This window comes from Notamacropus eugenii, chromosome 5 (genome assembly GCF_028372415.1).
Source record: "Notamacropus eugenii isolate mMacEug1 chromosome 5, mMacEug1.pri_v2, whole genome shotgun sequence".
In the NCBI taxonomy this organism is placed as follows: domain Eukaryota; kingdom Metazoa; phylum Chordata; class Mammalia; order Diprotodontia; family Macropodidae; genus Notamacropus; species Notamacropus eugenii.
In genome coordinates, this window is record NC_092876.1 from 409,467,599 (window position 1) to 409,487,117 (window position 19,519).

Consider the following 19,519-nt stretch of genomic DNA (forward strand, 5'->3'; position numbering starts at 1 on the left):
CTATGCTGGAAAATGTTTAACAACTGACTTCTTGACACACACAGACAGATACAGACATGCCCTGACACACTTTTAAGTTTAATCTCCATTTGAAATATTTTTTTGCTTATAATCTGCATTTTAAATATGTGTATATATACATATATACCTTCCCACTGTATATACATACACATACATACATGTACATATACTTTGAACTTTAATCTGCATTTTAAATTTTTTCTCCATCACTTTATTAGATCTAGTAGATCAGCCAAAAAAAACCAAGTCTCAATTTGTAATATTCGTCGGTTTCCCAAGTATAAATGAGCGTGTTGAAAATTTAACTATCCAAAATTAACAAACAAATGCAGAGCTGACTTGAGTTGGCTCAAGCATGCTCTTAAGTCCTGATTTTTGAATGTCTTTAGGACATCGAGATGGAAGATATCCTGTGGTCAATGGTTCAATGTGGGTCTGGAAATAAGGAGAGATACTAAGCTAAGGTTTGTAGATTTGGGAGTCATCTGAAAAGGAAATGATGACTGAACACGTGTATGTATCTACACGTATGTATGAGGGAGGGGATGATGGTCTGGGACAGAGTCCTCAGGGATAGTCAACTAATTACGCAAATCATTTTAAAACTTTTATTAACATCTTTTAACATCATCTTCATTTCTTCTTCCCTAGCAATGAAGAAAAAGGAAAGAGAAAAAGGTTGGCAAAAGTACTTCTTTCTCTCTCTCTCTCTTCCTCTCTCTCTTTGTGTATGTGTGTGTGTGTGTGTGTGTGTGTGTGTGTGTATGCACTTTAAAAATGTGTTTTAATTTATGGAATAAAGCAAACATTTCCATAACATAATACAATAAAAAGACGATTGTACATGAAACTGCAAATCGACTATGCAGAACTTGCTATTTCTTGCAAATATGCAACAAAATGGTCACATAAATTTCTTTTTTCTTCCCTTCCCCCTGCCCTAGTTACCAGTAGACACAAACAGGTATATAAAATTATGTAAAATTATTCTGTACATACTTCTATTAATCAGTTTTTTCTCTGGATGCAGATAGCATCTTTTTTCATATGTCTTATAATTAATTTGGGTATTTATAACAGACAAAAACAACGTATTTGCTCAGTCATTCTTTTTTTTTTTTAAATGTGAGAAGGATGCCTTTATTAGCTGAGTGGCTGACCTGGCCATGGCAGACACTCTAGTGCCAGCAACCCCACCCATACCCACACCCTGAACCACCAGTGTGAAGGTGCTCAGGACTTTGGAATTGCTTCTGGGTTCTGGCTGCCTTGATGACCTTCAGTACATTGAACCTCACGGCTGTGCTGAGGGGCCTGCACTCACTCATGGTCACAATGTCTCCAACATGGACATCCCAGAAGCAGGGTGACAGGTATGCAGACACGTTCTTGTGGCGTTTCTCCAATCAGTTGTATTTGAGGATCTGATGTAGGTAGTCCTGGTGGATGATGATGTTCTTTGCATCTTCATCTTGGTCACCACACCAGACAGGATGCTGACTCTGATGGAGATATTGATGGTGAAGGGGGACTTTTTGTCAACATGGGTGCCCTTGATGGCCTCTTTGGGGGTCTTGAAGCCCAGCCCAATGTTCTTGTTGTATGTGGGCAGCTTGTCTTTGGCTGTGTCCCCAAGAGGCACTCACTTACTGTTTTGGAAGATGGTTGACTGTTTCTTGTAGGCACACTAGGTCTGGATGTCCACCATGCCCTGCTTTGCTCCTCTCTCGCTCCTCTTCTCTTGGACAGACTGACAGAAGGAGACTGGAAAGCCCCATTGGGATCTCCTTAAACACGAGGCAAGGGCCGTACAGTCTCAAAGTCATTCTTAAAACAATATTGCTGGGGCGGAGCCAAGATGGTGGAGTAGAAAGATGCACATACACATAGCTCCGAACCCACAACCCACAGAATGGCTAGAGGGGATCAACTCACAGTGAATTCTGCACCCAGAGGCCACGGAATATTGGAGCACGGGAGATTTCTGTTCCGGAGAGACCTGCAAACCTCTCGCAGGGGGTCCTTTGCGCTGCGGACTGGGCGCCAGGACTGGGAGCTGAGTGCAGCCCTGCAGCGCCCGCAACACGGTGAGGAAAAGATCCCAGCGGGCTACGGGGACGGGATCTCCAGCGGCGGCACAGGCCCCTCCACCCACAGGTGACAGGGGTCAGTGAGAGAGTCTCTTTGGAGGGTCGAGAGGGGAGTGGGGTGCCCCCATGGCTCGGGCCCCCCCGGGAGATAGAAGCTGAGAGGCGGCTCCAGACAGGGGCTCCCCAAGCGTGTGGAAGCCTGGATCCATTGTGGAAGGTCTGTACATAAACCCTCTGAGGGAACTGAGCCTGAGAGGCGGCCCTGCCCCAACCTGACCACCTGAACTTAATTCTCACACTGAATAGCAGCCCTGCCCCCGCCAAAAGCCCTAAGGTGGGAAGCAGCATTTGAATCCCAGTCCCCAAACGCTAGCTGGGAGGACCAGGAGGCGAGGTGGGTGTGAGGAGAATATTCAGAGGTCAAGTCACTGGCTGGGGAGAATGCCCAGAAAAGGGAAAAGAAATAAAACTATTGATGGCTACTTTCTTGGAGAACAGACATTTCCTCCCTTCCTTTCTGATGAGGAAGAACAATGCTTACCATCAGGCAAAGACACAGAAATCAAGGCTTCTGTGTCCCAGCCCACCCAATGGGCTCAGGCCATGGAAGAGCTCAAAAAGAATTTTGAAAATCAAGTTAGAGAGGTGGAGGAAAAACTGGGAAGAGAAATGAGAGGGATGAAAGAGAAGCATGAAAAGCAGATCAGCTCCCTGCTAAAGGAGAACCAAAAAAATGTTGAAGAAATTAACACCTTGAAAACTAGCCTAACTCAATTGGCAAAAGAGGTTCAAAAAGCCAATGAGGAGAAGAATGCTTTCAAAAGCAGAATTAGCCAAATGGAAAAGGAGATTCAAAAGCTCACTGAAGAAAATAATTCTTTCAAAACTAGAATGGCACAGATGGATGCTAAGGACTTTGTGAGAAAGACAGATATCACAGAACATAGCGAGAAGATTGGAAAAATGGAAGATAATGTGAAATATCTTATTGGAAAAACAACTGACCTGGAAAATAGATTCAGGAGAGACAATGTAAAAATTCTGGGACTACCTGAAAACCATGATCAAAAGAAGAGCCTAGACATCATCTTCCATGAAATTATCAAGGAAAACTGCCCTGAGATTCTAGAACCAGAGGGCAAAATAAATATTCAAGGAATCCACAGAACACCGCATGAAAGAGATCCAAAAAGAGAAACTCCTAGGAGCATTGTGGCCAAATTCCAGAATTCCCAGGTGAAAGAGAAAATATTGCAAGCAGCTAGAAAGAAACAATTCAAGTATTGTGGAAATACAATCAGGATAACACAAGATCTAGCACCCTCTACATTAAGGGATCGAAGGGAATGGAATAGGATATTCCAGAAGTCAAAGGAACTAGGACTAAAACCAAGAATCACCTACCCAGCAAAACTGAGTGTAATACTTCAGGAGAAAAAATGGTCTTTCAATGAAATGGAGGATTTTCAGGTTTTCTTGATGAAAAGACCAGAGCTGAAAAGAAAATTTGACTTTCAAACACAAGAATGAAGAGAACCATGAAAAGGTGAACAGCAAAGAGAAGTCATAAGGGACTTACTAAAGTGGAACTGTTTACATTCCTACATGGAAAGACAGTATTTGTAACTCTTGAAACATTTCAGTATCTGGGTACTGGGTGGGAGTACACACACACACATGCACACACGCACACATACATAGATACAGAGGGCACAGAGTGAATTGAAGAGGATGGGATCATATCTTAAAAAAAAAATGAAATCAAGCAGTGAGAGAGAAATATTGGGAGGAGAAAGGGAGAAATTGAATGGGGCAAATTATCTCTCATAAAAGAGGCAAGCAAAGACTTATTAGTGGAGGGATAAAGAGGGGAGGTGAGAGAAAATCATGAGGTCTACTCTCATCACATTCCACTAAAGGAAAGAACAAAATGCACACTCAATTTGATAGGAAAATCTATCTCACAATACAGGAGAGTGGGGGATAAGGGGATAAGCAGGGTGGGGGGGATGATAGAAGGGAGGGCATGGGGAGGAGGGTGCAATCCGAGGTCGACACTCATGGGGAGGGAAAGGATCATAAGAGAATAGAAGTAATGGGGGACAGGATAGGATGGAGGGAAATATAGTTAGTCCTATACAACACAACTATTATGGAAGTCATTTCCAAAACTACACAGATTTGTCCTATATTGAATTGCTTGTCCTCCAAAGGGAAGGGGTGGAGAGGGAGGGAGGTAAAGAAGTTGGAACTCAAAGTGTTAGGATCAACTGTAATGTTCTTACCACTAGGAAATAAGAAATACAGGTTAAGGGGTAAAGAAAGCTATCTGGCCCTACAGGACAAAAGAGAAGACGGAGACAAGGGCAGAGAGGGAGGATAGAAGAGAGAGCAGATTGGTCACAGGGGCAATTAGAATGCTTGGGGTTGGGGGGAGGAGGGGATAAAAGGGGAGAAAATTTGTAACCCAAAACTTTGTGAAAATAAATGTTAAAAGTTAAATAAAAAACAAAACAAAACAAAAACAATATTGCTGTTACTATATGCAATATTCTTTTGGTTCCACTCCATTCCACTCCATTATTTCATGCAAATCTTTCCATGTTTTTCTAAAATCATTGAGCTCACCATTTCTAATAACACAGTAGTATTCCTTCACAATTATATGCCACAACTTGTTCAGTCATTCCCCAATTGGTGGGCATCCCTGCAATTTCCAGTTCTTTGCCACCACAAAGAGAGATGTTATGAATATTTTAGAACATATAAATTCTTTTCCTTTTCCCCTAATTATCTTTGGAAATAGACCAAGTAGTGGTATTGCTGAGTCAGAGGATATAGATCATTTAATAACTCCTTGGGCATAATTCCAGATTGTTCTCCAAAATGATTGGATCATTTTACAGTTCCATCAACCATGAACTGATGTCTCAATTTCCCAATGTCCTCTCCAACATTTGCTATTAATGACTCTAGATAAATGCTTTTCATCAATTTAAGGAAAAATTCCTTTATACCAATACTTTCAAGTGCTGTTAGTATTTTTATATTCAAATTTTTTTTAGTGGAAATGAGTGTTAAACTTTGTCAAAAGCTTTTTCTGCATCTATTGATATAATCACATGATTTTTTAAATTTTTATTTATTGATATAACCAATTATGTTAATAGTTTCCTTATGTTAAACCATTTTTGTATTCCTGGTATATATCACACTTGATCATAATGTGTAATCTTTGTAATAAAATTGTGGTGATCTTTTAGCTAGTATTTTATTTAGGATTTTTGCATCCATATTCATGAATGAAATTGGTCTGTAATTTTCTTTTTATGTTTTTACTTTTTCTGGTTTAGCTATCAGTAACATGTTTGTTTGATAAAGGGAGTTTGGTAGAATCTCTTCTTTACCTATTATTCCAAATAATGCATTTAATATTGGAATTAGTTGATCATTAAATGATAAAATTCACTTGTAAATCCTTCTGACCCTAGTGCATTTGTCTTAGGAAGTTCATTTATGGCCTGTTCAATTTCTTTGTCTAAAATAGGTCAATTTAAATATTCTATTTCTTCTTCTATTAACCTAGGCAATTTATATTTTTGTAAAAACTCTTCCATTTTAACTAAATTGTTAAATTTATTGGCATATAATTGGGCAAAATAACTCTTTATAATTGCTTTAATTTTATTTTCAAGCTGATATATTCACTCTTTTGATTTTTTAATACTAGAGATTTGGTTTTCTTCTCTCTTTTTAAAATAAAATTAACCAATTGTTTATCTATTTTATTTTTTCATAAAACCAACTCCTAGTTGCATTTATTAATTCAATTTTTTACTTTCATTTTTACTAATCTCACTTTTAATTTTTAGGCTTTCCAATTTAGTGTTTAATTGGGGATTTTAAATTTTTTCTTTTTCTAAGTTTTAAAATTGCATACCAAATTCATTAGTCTGCTCTTTCTCTATTTTATTGATGTTAGCATTTAGAGGTGTAAAATTTCCTCTAATCACTATTTTTGCTATATCCCTTAGGTTATGAAATATTGTCTCAATATTGTCTTTCTCTTTAATGAAATAATTGTTTCTATCATTTGCTCTTTAACCAACTAATTCTTTAAGATTAGGTTGTGTAATATCCAATTAAATTTTAATGTGTGTTTCCTTGATCCCTTATTAAATATAATTTTTATTGCATTGTGACCTGAAAGGGATACTTTTAATATTTCTACTTTTCTGCTTTTAACTATAAAATTTTTATCTACTATAGTTAATCTTTGTAAAGGTACCATAAACTGCTGAGAAAAAGGTATATTCCTTTCTATTTCCATTCATTTTTTCCCCAGACATCTATCATATCTGGTTTATTTAAAATTCCATTAATTTCCTTAACTTTTTTCTTATTTTTTTTGTTAGATTCATTAAATTCTGAGAGGGGAAGATTAAAGTGTCCTACTATTATAGTACTATTATCTATCTCCATCTGTAATTCATTTAGCTTTTACAAATTTAGATGCTACAGTATTTAGTGAATATAGATTCAGTATTGATATTGCTTCATTGTCTATGGTACCTTTTATCAAAATCTAATTTTCTTTATCTCTTTTAATTAAATCTATTTTAGTCATAACTTTGTCTAAAATCATGATTACTATCCCTGCCTTTTTTGCACCATCTGAATTATAATAAATTCTGTTCTAACCCTCCATTTTAATTCTGTGTGTCTCACATTTTAAAACGTGTTTCTTGTAAACAACATATTGTTGGATTCTTATTTTTAATCCATTGTACTATCTGTTCCTGTTTTATTGGTCAGTTCATCCCATTCACATTCAAAGTAATAATTACTATCTGTGAATTTCCTTCCATCTTAGATTTATTCACTATTTTCCTTTTCAGCTTCTCTGTCCCCTTTACCTTATCTTCTCCCCTTACTCTTAGTCTTTATTTTACCCATTCTTCTAAAAGTTCCTTCCTTGATCTGTTCACTCCACCTTCTTAATCTTAATCTATGCACCCTATCTAGAAGTCCCTACCCATGCCTATCCCCTCATTTTCTCACCTCTCTAGAACTTCAGACTTCTAAAAATCTTCAGATGCATACATTGTTTCCTCTTCAACCCAGAGGAGTGTAAGGTTCCAATATTACCTGCCCTCCCACCTGCTTCCTCTGTATTAGTTCTTTCTTTCATGCCCTGTTTTTATGGGATAATTTACTCTTTTAAGCTTTTCCTGACCAATTTTGTTTTTTAGAATCACCTCATTATACCCAACTCATCCCGAATCCTTCTTTCAAACTCCCTTAGTAATAGCAGTTTTAAGAATACTATTACTATTAATAATAGCCAATAATTATGAATATCAATAGCATTTTCATATAAACAATTTGACCTTAATCAGTGTCTTATCATTAGTCTTTGATGATTTCCTTACATTTCTTCTGAATCTTTTATATCAAAATTTCCATTGAGTTTTGGTCTATTTGTTACAAATATCCGAAAGTCTTTTAGTTTATCAAATATCCTTTTTTAAAAATTTCGGATTATACCCAACTTTGCTGAATGTTATTCTTGGATGCAAGGCAAGCACCTTTGCTCTTTGAAATATAATATTCCAGGACATATAGTCTTTTAATGTAGAAGCTGGTAGGTATTGTGAAATCCTGATTACTTTCCCACAGTATTTAAATAGTGTTTTTTTTCTTGTTGCTTGCAACAGTTTCTTTTTAACCTGGGAATTTTGAAATTTGGATATGACATTCCTGTAAGTGTTCTTCCTAGAATCTCTTTCAAGTGGTGATCAGTGGATTTTTTCTGTTTCTACTTTACCTTCTTGTTCTAGAACTTCAGGGCATTCTTCCTTAATAATTTCTTATAATATTATCTCCAGATTATTTTTTGATCATAGGTAGTCTGACAATTCTTATATTATCTCCCCTTGATCTGTTCTCTAGATCAGTTGTTTTCTAAGAAGATGTTTCAGATTCTCTTCTATTTTCTTTAGTTTTATTATATCTTGGTGTCTTATTGCCTCATTTTATTCCACTTGCCCAATGCTAGTTTTCAAGGAGTCATTTTTTTCCTTAAGATTTTGCATCTCTTTTTCTACTTGGTTAACTTTCTTTTCATAATTCTCTTGAATTGCTTTTATTTTTTTCCTAATTTTTCCTTGTTCTCTCTTATTTGATTTTTGAATTCCTTTTCAAGTTCTTCTAGGATTTCATTTTGTATATGTGACCACTGATATTACTCTTTAGGGCACGAACGGGTTCTTTTACACCAAAGTAGCTATTAATGGTCAGATTCTTTTACCTTTACTTACTCATATTTATTTTTAATTTGTCTTATTTTATTTTTTTTAGCAGTTTATTATCATTCTGTTTTAATCCCAAATTGTGGGTAATGTTGCCCTACTCCTCAGGTCCTTCTTAGATTTATTTTCTGAATTCTGGACAAGGCAAGAAGGATGTTCAACTGCAAAGACTCTTCTTTTCCTCCCCTAATCCCCAACCATGCTGTTCCAAAAATATTCTTGCTCTCTGTGATACTGCACTCATCAGACTTGTACTTGCTCCTTGTCACTCATACCCACAGTTCGGGATCATGCCTGGTCAGTACCACTAGGCCTGACTTCTGGAAATAGCATGGGGCCCCTCAATATTCCCTCATTCAATCTCTGCTTTTCTTTGGATGAAAGTTTGAGGTAAAATTTTGTGAGGTGAAAGTTCTTAAGGTGAAATTTCTAGAGTCAGTGAATGATATAAAAGTTGAGGTAAAATTTTTTGAGGGCTAGTCTGTCTCCCTCAGAATTCAGTTTGTCAATTCATTAGAGTCTCCTAGAGGTGTTAACACTTCACTCAGACCAAATTTCAGCTCCTGGTATCTTTTCTGAGGTCTTCTTAAGATTTCTTAGGAGGGACAATTGCTTTACTATATTGTTAATGTATTTTAATAGAATTAATGTATTTTTAATGGAATGAGAAGACATTTCCCATCCATTAGTAGGCCTATGTGACCTATTTAGGTCACATAGAAGCCTAAGTCACGTGAGTTTTAGTCACATGAAGCCTGTGGTGAGAGGAGCTTGCTAAGCAGGTTGAACAGAAAAGAGTGGAACAGGAAGAGGTGGGGTTGGAGCAGAGCTGAGAAGAAGTTGGTCAGACTAGTCAGAGCTGGGAAGAACAGACAAAGCAGGCAGCTAGGATTGTTAGTGTTTGTGGGAAGGCTTGATAATATATATAGACTTGGTTACTATGATGGATTTGGCTTTCTGGTATTTGAATAAATGTTTTGGCTCTGTCTTCTATGTGGAGAGTCTGTTGTACTTTGCAATTCAGAACTGTGCTGGCATATTCATGGCCACCATAGGCACTGTGAATATCACTTTGGGGCTACATTTACTCCTTTATTTTTTTCTGCTCTATGTTCATTTTGTGGTGATTTTCTGTCTCCTTATGGATGAAATCTGGAGAGCCTGGAAATTTCTGACCTACTCCACTGTCTTTTCAGAACACATCAAAAAAATGTATATATACTTTTGCTGAACATTTTCTCTTTCTTTTTTTCATTCTTTGTTGCTGGGGAGGGAATATACTCACATACCTACATGTGCCCCTACCCCTATTCATAATACATATACATACATATATATGTATATACCACATACATGTGTGTGCATGTATGGAGGAGAAGTCCTCCTCAATCAGGCTCCCATCCTACAAAATCTAAGCCATTCTTGTCATGGACATCTATATTTATTCCTGAAAACTCTGAGTATTTCCTCAGTGGGAATTAAAATGGTGCCATTATATCTAAGACACATTTCTTACTCAAATTTTAGAATAGTTATGCAATTATATCTTCTGGTTAAGACAGCTGCTTCTGCACCATGCATACAGGAAGTAGAATGAGGAAATAAATATTTAAAATACTCTAACCCTAAAACTGTAACACAAGTATAAAATATTCAAAACAGACAAAGCTTACAGGACAACAAAACAAGGTAGGCACTGGACAGATGGGATTCTAGACTTCCTGTTTTGTCTTTGCAATAATTAAATGCAATGGCAATAATTAAAAAAGGATAAGTAGGACTGTGTCTAATTGTTTCATTTTGTCATTTCCAAAGCAGAGTAAATCACTTTAAACACAGTCGTCATTATAGAAAAACATGCAAGATTTTTAATCATTAATTCTCTAATTTCCCAGTTCACATTTCTCTCAAGTCCTCAACACCACTATGTTGAAATGCTTCAATAATTTTGCTTCTAGTCTTCCTAATATGCAAATCTAACCACATCGTTCCTCCTACTTCATCCCGGGAAAAGCCATAAAAGGCCCCTATTGTCTTTGGAATAAAATAAAAATTCCTTAACTAGGCATTTGAGGTTTTCCACCAACTAGTTCAAATCACGTTTACTATACTAATGTATTCTATAGTATACTACAGCCCTTCTTGTATTACTCATTTCAGCTCAAATGCCCTCTTATTTTCCCACTGGCATTCCATAGGTCACCTACTCAAAATCTGCAAACTGCCTCTTCCTTCCTATATTAACACTAACCCACCTCTCTATCTCTGAGGATCATCTCCTTAATTTCTGTTGCCACATCCTCAGTGAAGCCTTGCCTCGTACTCTTAGCTATCCATACTGTCTTTCTCCTCAAAATACTTTGTATTCACTGAGCTTTGTACATGTCATATCTCCTCAGTACTATGTACATTCCTTGTTTGTTTTCTATTGTTCTGCAAGGAGTGTGGTACATACATAGCACAGTACCTTGCATGTAATAGATATTTAATACATGTTTATTTAAATTGATGTGATTTTGTTTATAATATTATTAATGTTGAGTCTTTCTCTAAAGGTAATGTGAAGTGCAGAAATGAAATTATTTCCTGGGGGATTTAAGTAAATATACATACTCCTACTTTAGGCACTTGCTGTCTGACTCTGGGCAAGTCATAAATCTCTGCTAGCCTCAGTTTCCTCATCCTAATGGCATTGTAAGTATTAAATGGGACAGCACTTGGGTAAAATACTATTTAAATACTAGCTATAATTATTATACTGAATATAAAGGGGAGAGAAGATAATGGAAGGAGGGGAGGTGGAGTGGCTTGTTAACTCCTTACTCTTGAATTGTTAGCTGTTGATTTATCTTCTGTCTTTTAGAACACTAATCCCCTCCACCCCTCCTCCCAAAAATTGTCTCTATATCTTTTGCTGTTTATAATATTAATCATCTGAATATGATTAAAGTGTCATTCATTACTGGTCGCTAATTGTCACTGTTAATATTTAAAAGGTCTGTTTCTGTGTTTCATTTAGCATTTTGCTAGAAAGAAACTGTTGATAAAAGGACAATCTTTCATCAACTGCCACTAGTTACATTAGAAATTCTGGACTAGTATTTAGCTGGTGTTACAACAGAAAGTCCTGATTATCATAGCTGACAATTTAGCATATGTATTGAAATCTCATATATGAAAAGAAAGTTAATTCTTTTTCACTTTGAGGTGCCAGACAAGTAGAATGTCCAAAGAACAATACCCCAAAACAAAACACACAGCACAACACACACACACACACACACGCACACACACACACACACACACACACACACACACACACACACACACACACACACACACACCCCAATGGATAAAGAGGGCATTTAATTTATAACTGCAAAAAACCCCCAAAAATCAAAATATAAAATTCAAACATTTCTTGGGACTGAGGGATACCTAAAACTTTAAAAACAAGGATAAAAAAAGTAAATCATATTTTAAGTTGGTATGATTATAGCCTCATGAGTAATATAAATACATTTTATCATCCATCTAAGTGTTCCACTACCACAAACGCTCACATTAAAATTATTCATGGTCAAAGCTTTTAAATTTGGAATTTTTCTTTACCATAAGATGAGTGTTTTGTGGTGTCTAACAAAAACATGCATTACATTGTGGATTTATGCTGGAAAAGAAATACAACATGTAAGTCTAAATTCATGGTAAAATGTGTTCTTTTTCCATAGCAATCAAATTTATATTCAGCATTTTAACACTAATAAATATGAAGTTTTCCCACCATTTTGCCTGCTTTTATCTAGACATTGTAGATAACTCATTTTCATATAAATACTGAGTTTATATTATATATTTATACATATAAATATATATAAATATTGTGTGTGTAAGTATAAATAAATTGCTAATAGATATCTTACCAGAACTTGTCCAGCACATCAAACTGAGCAAGATGTATAGTCTCAACATTTGGAATTGGTGAAAAGTAGAATAAACATCCAGTTTTATAAAGGAAAAATATTCCTTCATGGATCAACCTTTCTCCTTGCATGAGAGTTACATTTCCCTCAAAAAAGCAAAGTGAGTGGCAGGAAATGGTTGTAGTCTTAAAAAAAAAAAACACACCCTGAAATGTTTTTTTCACTTTTTGCCCTCTAGTCTCCTCCCTCTTTGCTTAAGAAGTTGAGGTACTTTCTGTTCCCTTAGTTTAATTTGTGGTCCATAAACATTTTGCAAACCATATTCTTTGCCAGATATGTAGAATTTAGAAAAAAAATAGAAACTAATTGCATCATTCTTGGTGATCTCAGTCAATGGAATGTCCAAAATAGTCAAGGATTGTGGATATTGGAAGCTTATGGCACATTTGGTATTTGGCACATTGAGAAAGTACGGTAGGATTCAGAAGAACTCAAGCTGTGTGCTTATTCTGATTATAAAACTGGCCTTCTCTGATGCAAAATTCGCCTTCTCCAGTTTGTCCCTGTAGGATATTTCTCCTGTTTATCACTATTTTCTACTCTTAAACCATAGAAGTATTTTAAATGTCAAACTATTAGACTCTTTCTTATTTTTGTCGGCATCAGAGATAAGGAAATAAATAACAGCTAGCATTTATATGGTTTTAGAGATTGCAAAAACTTGAAATCAGGTTTTTCTGAATCCTATACCAGAACCCTATCCACTGTCTCATCCTTCTATCTCATTCTACACTCAGTGTTTATTATCAAGGATCTTAACCAATTTTTCAAATCTGGCTCCCCTCTAGGGTGATAAATTTAGCTCCCAGAGAGACTTTATAAGTTATCTAGTCCAATTCTATTTTATAGAATAAAAAAAAACACTGATCTAGATTAAGTGACTTATGTAAAATCATACATTTTATTAAGTGGCAGATGAGAAATTTGAACATGGTAAGTTTGACTACAAATCTAACACACTTCTACTATATTACTTTGTCATGTATTTATTTAAATCTACATTTCTCTATTATTAATGTACTACCAATAATGTTACTATCAAAAGTCTTCTAGATTATGGCATAACATCTGCGTTTGTATGTGCATAAAACTATGTTTGTAAAACACTAAGAGTTCGGGGTGATCCCCAAAGGCATTTCAATAAGATTCTATTGTGGATTTTATTTTATAGCCTGTCTGTGATGAAGAACGTAAAATGACAAAGGAAGATGGGATATATAGTTGCCAGGAGGTATTTAAGCCTGCACTTTTCTAACTGGCATTAAAATTGATTATTTGAAATAAAAAAAAGAAACTGAGGACAAAGTCAGTGAGCCATCTATGATGTATTTTACAAAGCTAGCATTTGCATATCAAATCAGGTTACCTAACTGCTCCCAGGTCAGAGACAAATAGTGATTTACAGAGATGATTTTTATAACAAAAAGAAGAATTTAAAAAGTGACAGAAACTTATTTCCAACATATTCAATTGGACAAGGCAGGTCACCTGACTAGTTAGCTTCTCCCAGACTTTATTAATCTTTTGCCATAAGTCTTTTTCTGAAGGCAGTGCCTTTTATAACCAGAAAGTGTACTGGGAAAGAACAACTTGTGGTTATGGTTAGCAGTCACACCCCATCTTCCCTAGAATATTCCATTACTCAAGTTAGACTCTAGCCTATGAAAAAAAAGAAGCTTGCCCACTCAGACTGGAAAGAAGAATTTAACCTCTGGTTAACTTTTCTCCAGCTGCCAGAAAAGGGAACTTGAACTCTGTCCAGCCCCATTTTCTGCTAGAAAGGGAAATTTAGCCTTTCGAAAAACCTTATAAACTTATGACTATTTTATTCTTGTAAATTATTTTCTGCTATTAAATGATAAAGTCTTCTCAATCTATCTATTCACTAAATTTATTGGTAACTTAGATTTAAGAGAGTGTTAATCTGACTTCCTTTAGGCTGGCTCTTCTTAAAGAAGGAGCATACTCCTATAATCAAACGAAAAGTAAATCAAATAGTAAAATAGAGCTATGAAAGAATCGTCACATACATCACTTGACACTTTAGCAAATTTCAATTGTTACCTCACAAGACCCTGAACTGGAAAATTTTAATCTCTTAAAATTATCAGATAGTGTTTTAAATAAGAAAATAATTTTACCTTCTTCACAATGATCAATGAAATTTTTACATGTAAAATTCTTAACCCACTTTTGAAAACTGTGTCACATCTCTTATTAAGTCACATCTCCCACTAATTCACATCTTGCATCAATTGACTTTTTATGATGATATTATTACCATGTTAACATAATGAAAGGATGTTGTAGTATGATTTCCCATAAACTACATGCCTCATAAATTGTAAAACCTCATGGTCTCTATTATTTGTGATTCAAATGACAATTCAAAATTCCTCAATATGGTAGTACTATACTATCAAAAGTCACCACTAGGGTTTATCTCTTATGTATCTCTTACAATGACAAAAATGAGGCATAATTTTACACCTGTCCTTAACAATGGAGTTTGCTATGTGAGGGGAAAGGCACATAGCAAAATCAGTTCTACTTAATTTCAGGTATGAGTCATAAGTAGCCAATTGTATGACAAGATGTCATAGTCAGGCTCAGAAGTAACCAGAGGAAAATGTCTTTCATGGGAAATTGAGTCAAGAGGGTTCTTACCTTAATTGTACTAAGGTTGTTCCTCCCCTCCCTAAGACAGATAACCACTGGTGGGTGTTCACAGACACTGTGCTAATTGAGCTGCTGAAATTTTTATTAAATGATGGGCTAATGGCCTTATGGAAAAATATGTACAAAAATTTACTAAGTAAAACAATTCCCTAAAAAGTGGGATTGACCAAATGAAAAAGGAGGTAAAAAAGCCAACTGACGAAAATAACTCCTTAAAAATGATAATTGAACAAGTAGAAGGTAATGACTCCATGAGACATCAAGAATCAATCAAACAAAATCAAAACTGAAAAAAGAAGAAAATGTTAAAATCCCATTAAAAAAACAACTAACCTAGGAAACAGATCCAGGAGAGATGATTTAAGTATTATTGTACTGCTTGAAAGCCATGATCAAAAAATGGATCTGGACATTATACTTTAAGAAATTATTAAAGAAAACTGACCTGTTATCCTAGAAACAAAGGGTAAAATAGAAAGAATCCACTGATCACCTACTGAAAGAGATCCTAAAATAAAAACTCCTTGAATTATTATAGTCAAATTCCAGAACTCCCACATCAAGGAGAAAGTATTGTAAGCAGTCAGAAAGCAATAATTCATATATCATAGAACCACAGTCTGAATTACACAGAATTTAGCAGCTTCTACATGAAATAGTCAGGGGGCATGGAATAGGATATTGTGGAAGGCAAAAACGCTAGAATTCCAAACAAGAATCACCTTCTCACCTTCAGCAAAACTTCAGAGGAAAAAATGGTCACCCAATGAAAGAGAGGACTTTTAAGCTTTCCTGATGAAAAGACAAGAGCTGAACCAAAAAAAAAAAAAAAAAGATTTTCAAATACAAGAAGCATAAAAAGGTAAAAAGAAAATCAAAAACAAAAGGGGGATTCAATAAGGCTAAACTGTTTCCATGCCTACTTAGGAAGATGCTACTTGTAATTCTTTTTTTTTTTTTAATTTATTTATTTAACTTTTATCATTCATTTTCACAGAATTTTGCGTTCCAAATTTTCTTCCCCCTTGTCTCCTCCCCCCACCCCAAAACACCGAGCATTCCAATTGCCCCCATCACCAATCTGCTCTCTCCTCTATCATCCCTCTCTGCCCTTGTCTCCATCCTCTCCTCTGTCCTGTAGGGCCAAATAACTTTCTATACCCCTTTACCTGTATTTCTTATTTCCTAGTGGCAAGAACAGTACTTGACAGTTGTTCCTAAAACTTTGAATTCCAACTTCTTATCCTCCCTCCCTCCCACCCCCTCCCTTTGGAAGGCAAGCAATTCAATATAGGCCAAATCTGTGTAGTTTTGCAAATGACTTCCATAATAGTCGTGTTGTATAAGACTAACCGTATTTCCCTCCATCCTATCCTGCCCCCAATTACTTCTGTTCTCTCTTTTGATCCTGTCCCTCTCCATGACTGTCAACCTTGAATTGCTCCCTCCTCCCCATGCCCTCCCTTCCATCGTCCCCCTGACCCTGCTTATCCCCTTATCCCCCACTTTCCTGTATTGTAAGATAGGTTTTCATACCAAAATGAGTGTGCATTTGATTCCTTCCTTTAGTGGAATGTGATGAGAGTAAACTTCATGTTTTTCTCTCACCTCTCCTCTTTGTCCCTCCTCTAATAAGTCTTTTGCTTGCCTCTTTTATGAGAGATAATTTGCCCCATTCCATTACTCCCTTTCTCCTCCCAATATATTTCTCTCTCACTGCTTGATTTCAGTTTTTTAAGATGTGATCCCATCCTCTTCAATTCACTCTGTGCACTCTGTCTCTATGTGTGTGTGTGTGTGTGTGTGTGTGCATGTGTGTGTGTATGTAATCCCACCCAGTACCCAGATACTGAATAGTTTCAAGAGTTACAAATATTGTCTTTCCATGTAGGAATGTAAACAGTTCAACTTTTATAAGTCCCTTATGACTTCTCTTTGCTGTTTACCTTTTCATGCTTCTCTTCATTCTTGTGTTTGAAAGTCAAATTTTCTTTTCAGCTCTGGTCTTTTCATCAAGAATGCTTGAAAGTCCTCTATTTCATTGAAAGACCAATTTTTCCCCTGAAGTATTATACTCAGTTTTGCTGGGTAGGTGATTCTTGGTCCCAGTCCTAGTTCCTTTGACTTCTGGAATATCCTATTCCACTCCCTTTGATCCCTTAATGTAGAAGCTGCTAGATCTTGTGTTATCCTGATTGTATTTCCACAATACTTGAATTGTTTCTTTCTAGCTGCTTGCAATATTTTCTCCTTGACCTGGGAACTCTGGAATTTGGCCACAATGTTCCTAGGAGTTTCTCTTTTTGGATCTCTTTCAGGCGGTGTTCTGTGGATTCCTTGAAGACTTATTTTGCCCTCTGATTCTAGAATCCCAGGGCAGTTTTCCTTGATAATTTCATGAAAGATGATGTCTAGGCTCTTTTTTTGATCATGGCTTTCAGGTAGTCCCATAATTTTTAAATTGTCTCTCCTGGATCTATTTTCCAGGTCAGTTGTTTTTCCAATGAGGTATTTCACATTATCTTCCATTTTTTCATTCTTTTGGTTTTGTTTTGTGATTTCTTGGTTTCTCATAAAGTCATTAGCCTCCATCTGTTCCATTCTAGTTTTGAAAGAACTATTTTCTTCAGTGAGCTTTTGAATCTCCTTTTCCATTTGGCTAATTCTGCTTTTGAAAGCATTCTTCTCCTCATTGGCTTTTTGCACCTCTTTTGCCAGTTGAGTTAGCCTATTTTTCAAGGTGTTATTTTCTTCAGCATTTTTTTGCAGGGTGTTTATTTGCTTTTCATACTTTGCTTGCATCTCTCTCATTTCTCTTCCCAGTTTTTCCTCCACCTCTCTAATTTGATTTTCAAAATTCTTTTTGAGCTCTTCCATGGCCTGAGCCCATTGAGTGGGCTGGGATACAGAAGCCTTGACTTCTGGGTCTTTCCCTGATGGTAAGCATTGTTCTTCCTCAGTAGAAAAGAAGGGAGGATATATCTGCTCACCAAGAAAGTAACCTTCTATAGTCTTATTTTTTTTCCCTTTTCTGGGCATTTTCCCAGCCAGTGACTTGACTTCTGAGTATTCTCTTCACACCCACTTGGCCTCCAGATCCTCCCAGCCAGCACTTGGGGTCTGAGATTCAAATGCTGCTTCCCAGCCTCAGGGCTTTGTTGGGGGCAGGGCTGCTATTCAGTGTGAGATCAAGTTCAGCTGCTCAGGTGGGGGCAGGGCCGCCTCACGGGCTCAGTTCCCTCAGGGGGTTTATGCAGAGACCTTCAACAATGGATCCAGGCTCCTGCCTTCTTGGGGAGCCCTGGTCTGCCGCTGCCTCAGCTGCTGCCTCCCGAGGGGGCCTGAGTTATGGGGGCACCTCACTCCCCTCTCTACCCGCCAAAGAGACCCTCTCACCGACCCCTGTCACCTGTGGGTGGAGGGACCCGTGTGGCTGCTGGAGATTCTGCCCCTGAAGCACACTGGGATCTGCTCCTCTCAGCGCCGCACGGCCTTGGCAGGGCTGGGCTTGGCTCCACGTCCACAGCGTGAAGGACCTTTTGGGAGAGGTTTGCAGGCTCTCTGGAACAGAAATCTCCTCTGCTCTGTTGTTCTGTGGCTTCTGCTGCTCCAGAATTTGTTGGGAGTTTTTTTTTTACAGATATTTTATGGGCTGTGGGTTCGGAGCTAGCGTATGTGTGTCTTTCTACTCCGCCATCTTGGCTCCGCCCTGCTACTTGTAATTCTTAAAAAAGTGGTATCACTAATAGTACAGATAGAAGGAATACACATAGATAGAGGATATGGATATAAGGTAAATTTGAGGAAATGACATAAAAATAATGATGAGATAAGAAAGAGGAGTACACTGGGTACAGAAGGAAGGGAAAGACAGAATGGTGTAAATTATCTCTCATGAAGAAGCACAAAAGACATTACAGCAGAGGTGAAGATGGTGGTGGGCATCACTTGCACCTTACTCTCATTGGAACTGGCTCAAAGAGGGCATGGCATGCACAATCATTTGGGCATAGAAGTGTACCTTGTCCTGTAGGGAGGTAGGAGTAGAGAGAGTTAAGAAAAGTGGGAGGGGGAGAGAGACTGAAAGAAGAGAGGGCAGATTGGAGAGTAGTGTTCAGAAATAAATGCTGTTCATTGACTAGACTGAAGCAGACCTAGGTTTAAACATTACTTCTATCACCTGCATTACCATAAGAAGTCAATTTCCTTTCAATTTCTCCTACTTGTATAATGAGGATGGTTTACATAGTTTCTAACATTCTTTCTAAATTCCATGATCTTAGGTAATGCTACAGAAATTTTAAAGATCAGTAGTTTTATTTGTTTTCACTCTGTATTCAAATAACTAAACCTTATGTGGCTACCATTTCCAATATGTGCACTATACACAGTAATCAAGGATTACTTATTTATAGTCATGACTAATGGATTTATT

General features: G+C 36.8%; 1 protein-coding gene and 1 pseudogene across 2 annotated transcripts in view; both read right to left on the reverse strand.

Annotated features, from left to right (window-relative positions):
• LOC140506957 (lipase member I-like) overlaps nt 1–12,502 on the reverse strand; it is a 73,648-nt gene extending 61,146 nt beyond the window's left edge. For both annotated transcript variants that reach the window (XM_072614694.1, XM_072614693.1), the window contains exon 1: nt 12,346–12,502. In XM_072614694.1, coding sequence (XP_072470795.1) covers nt 12,346–12,454 — 109 coding nt within the window. In that variant the 5' untranslated portion in view covers nt 12,455–12,502. The remainder of the gene's footprint in view (nt 1–12,345) is intronic.
• On the reverse strand, nt 1,200–1,729 carry LOC140503791 (small ribosomal subunit protein uS17 pseudogene; annotated as a pseudogene).
• Nucleotides 12,503–19,519: the final 7,017 nt, after the last annotated feature.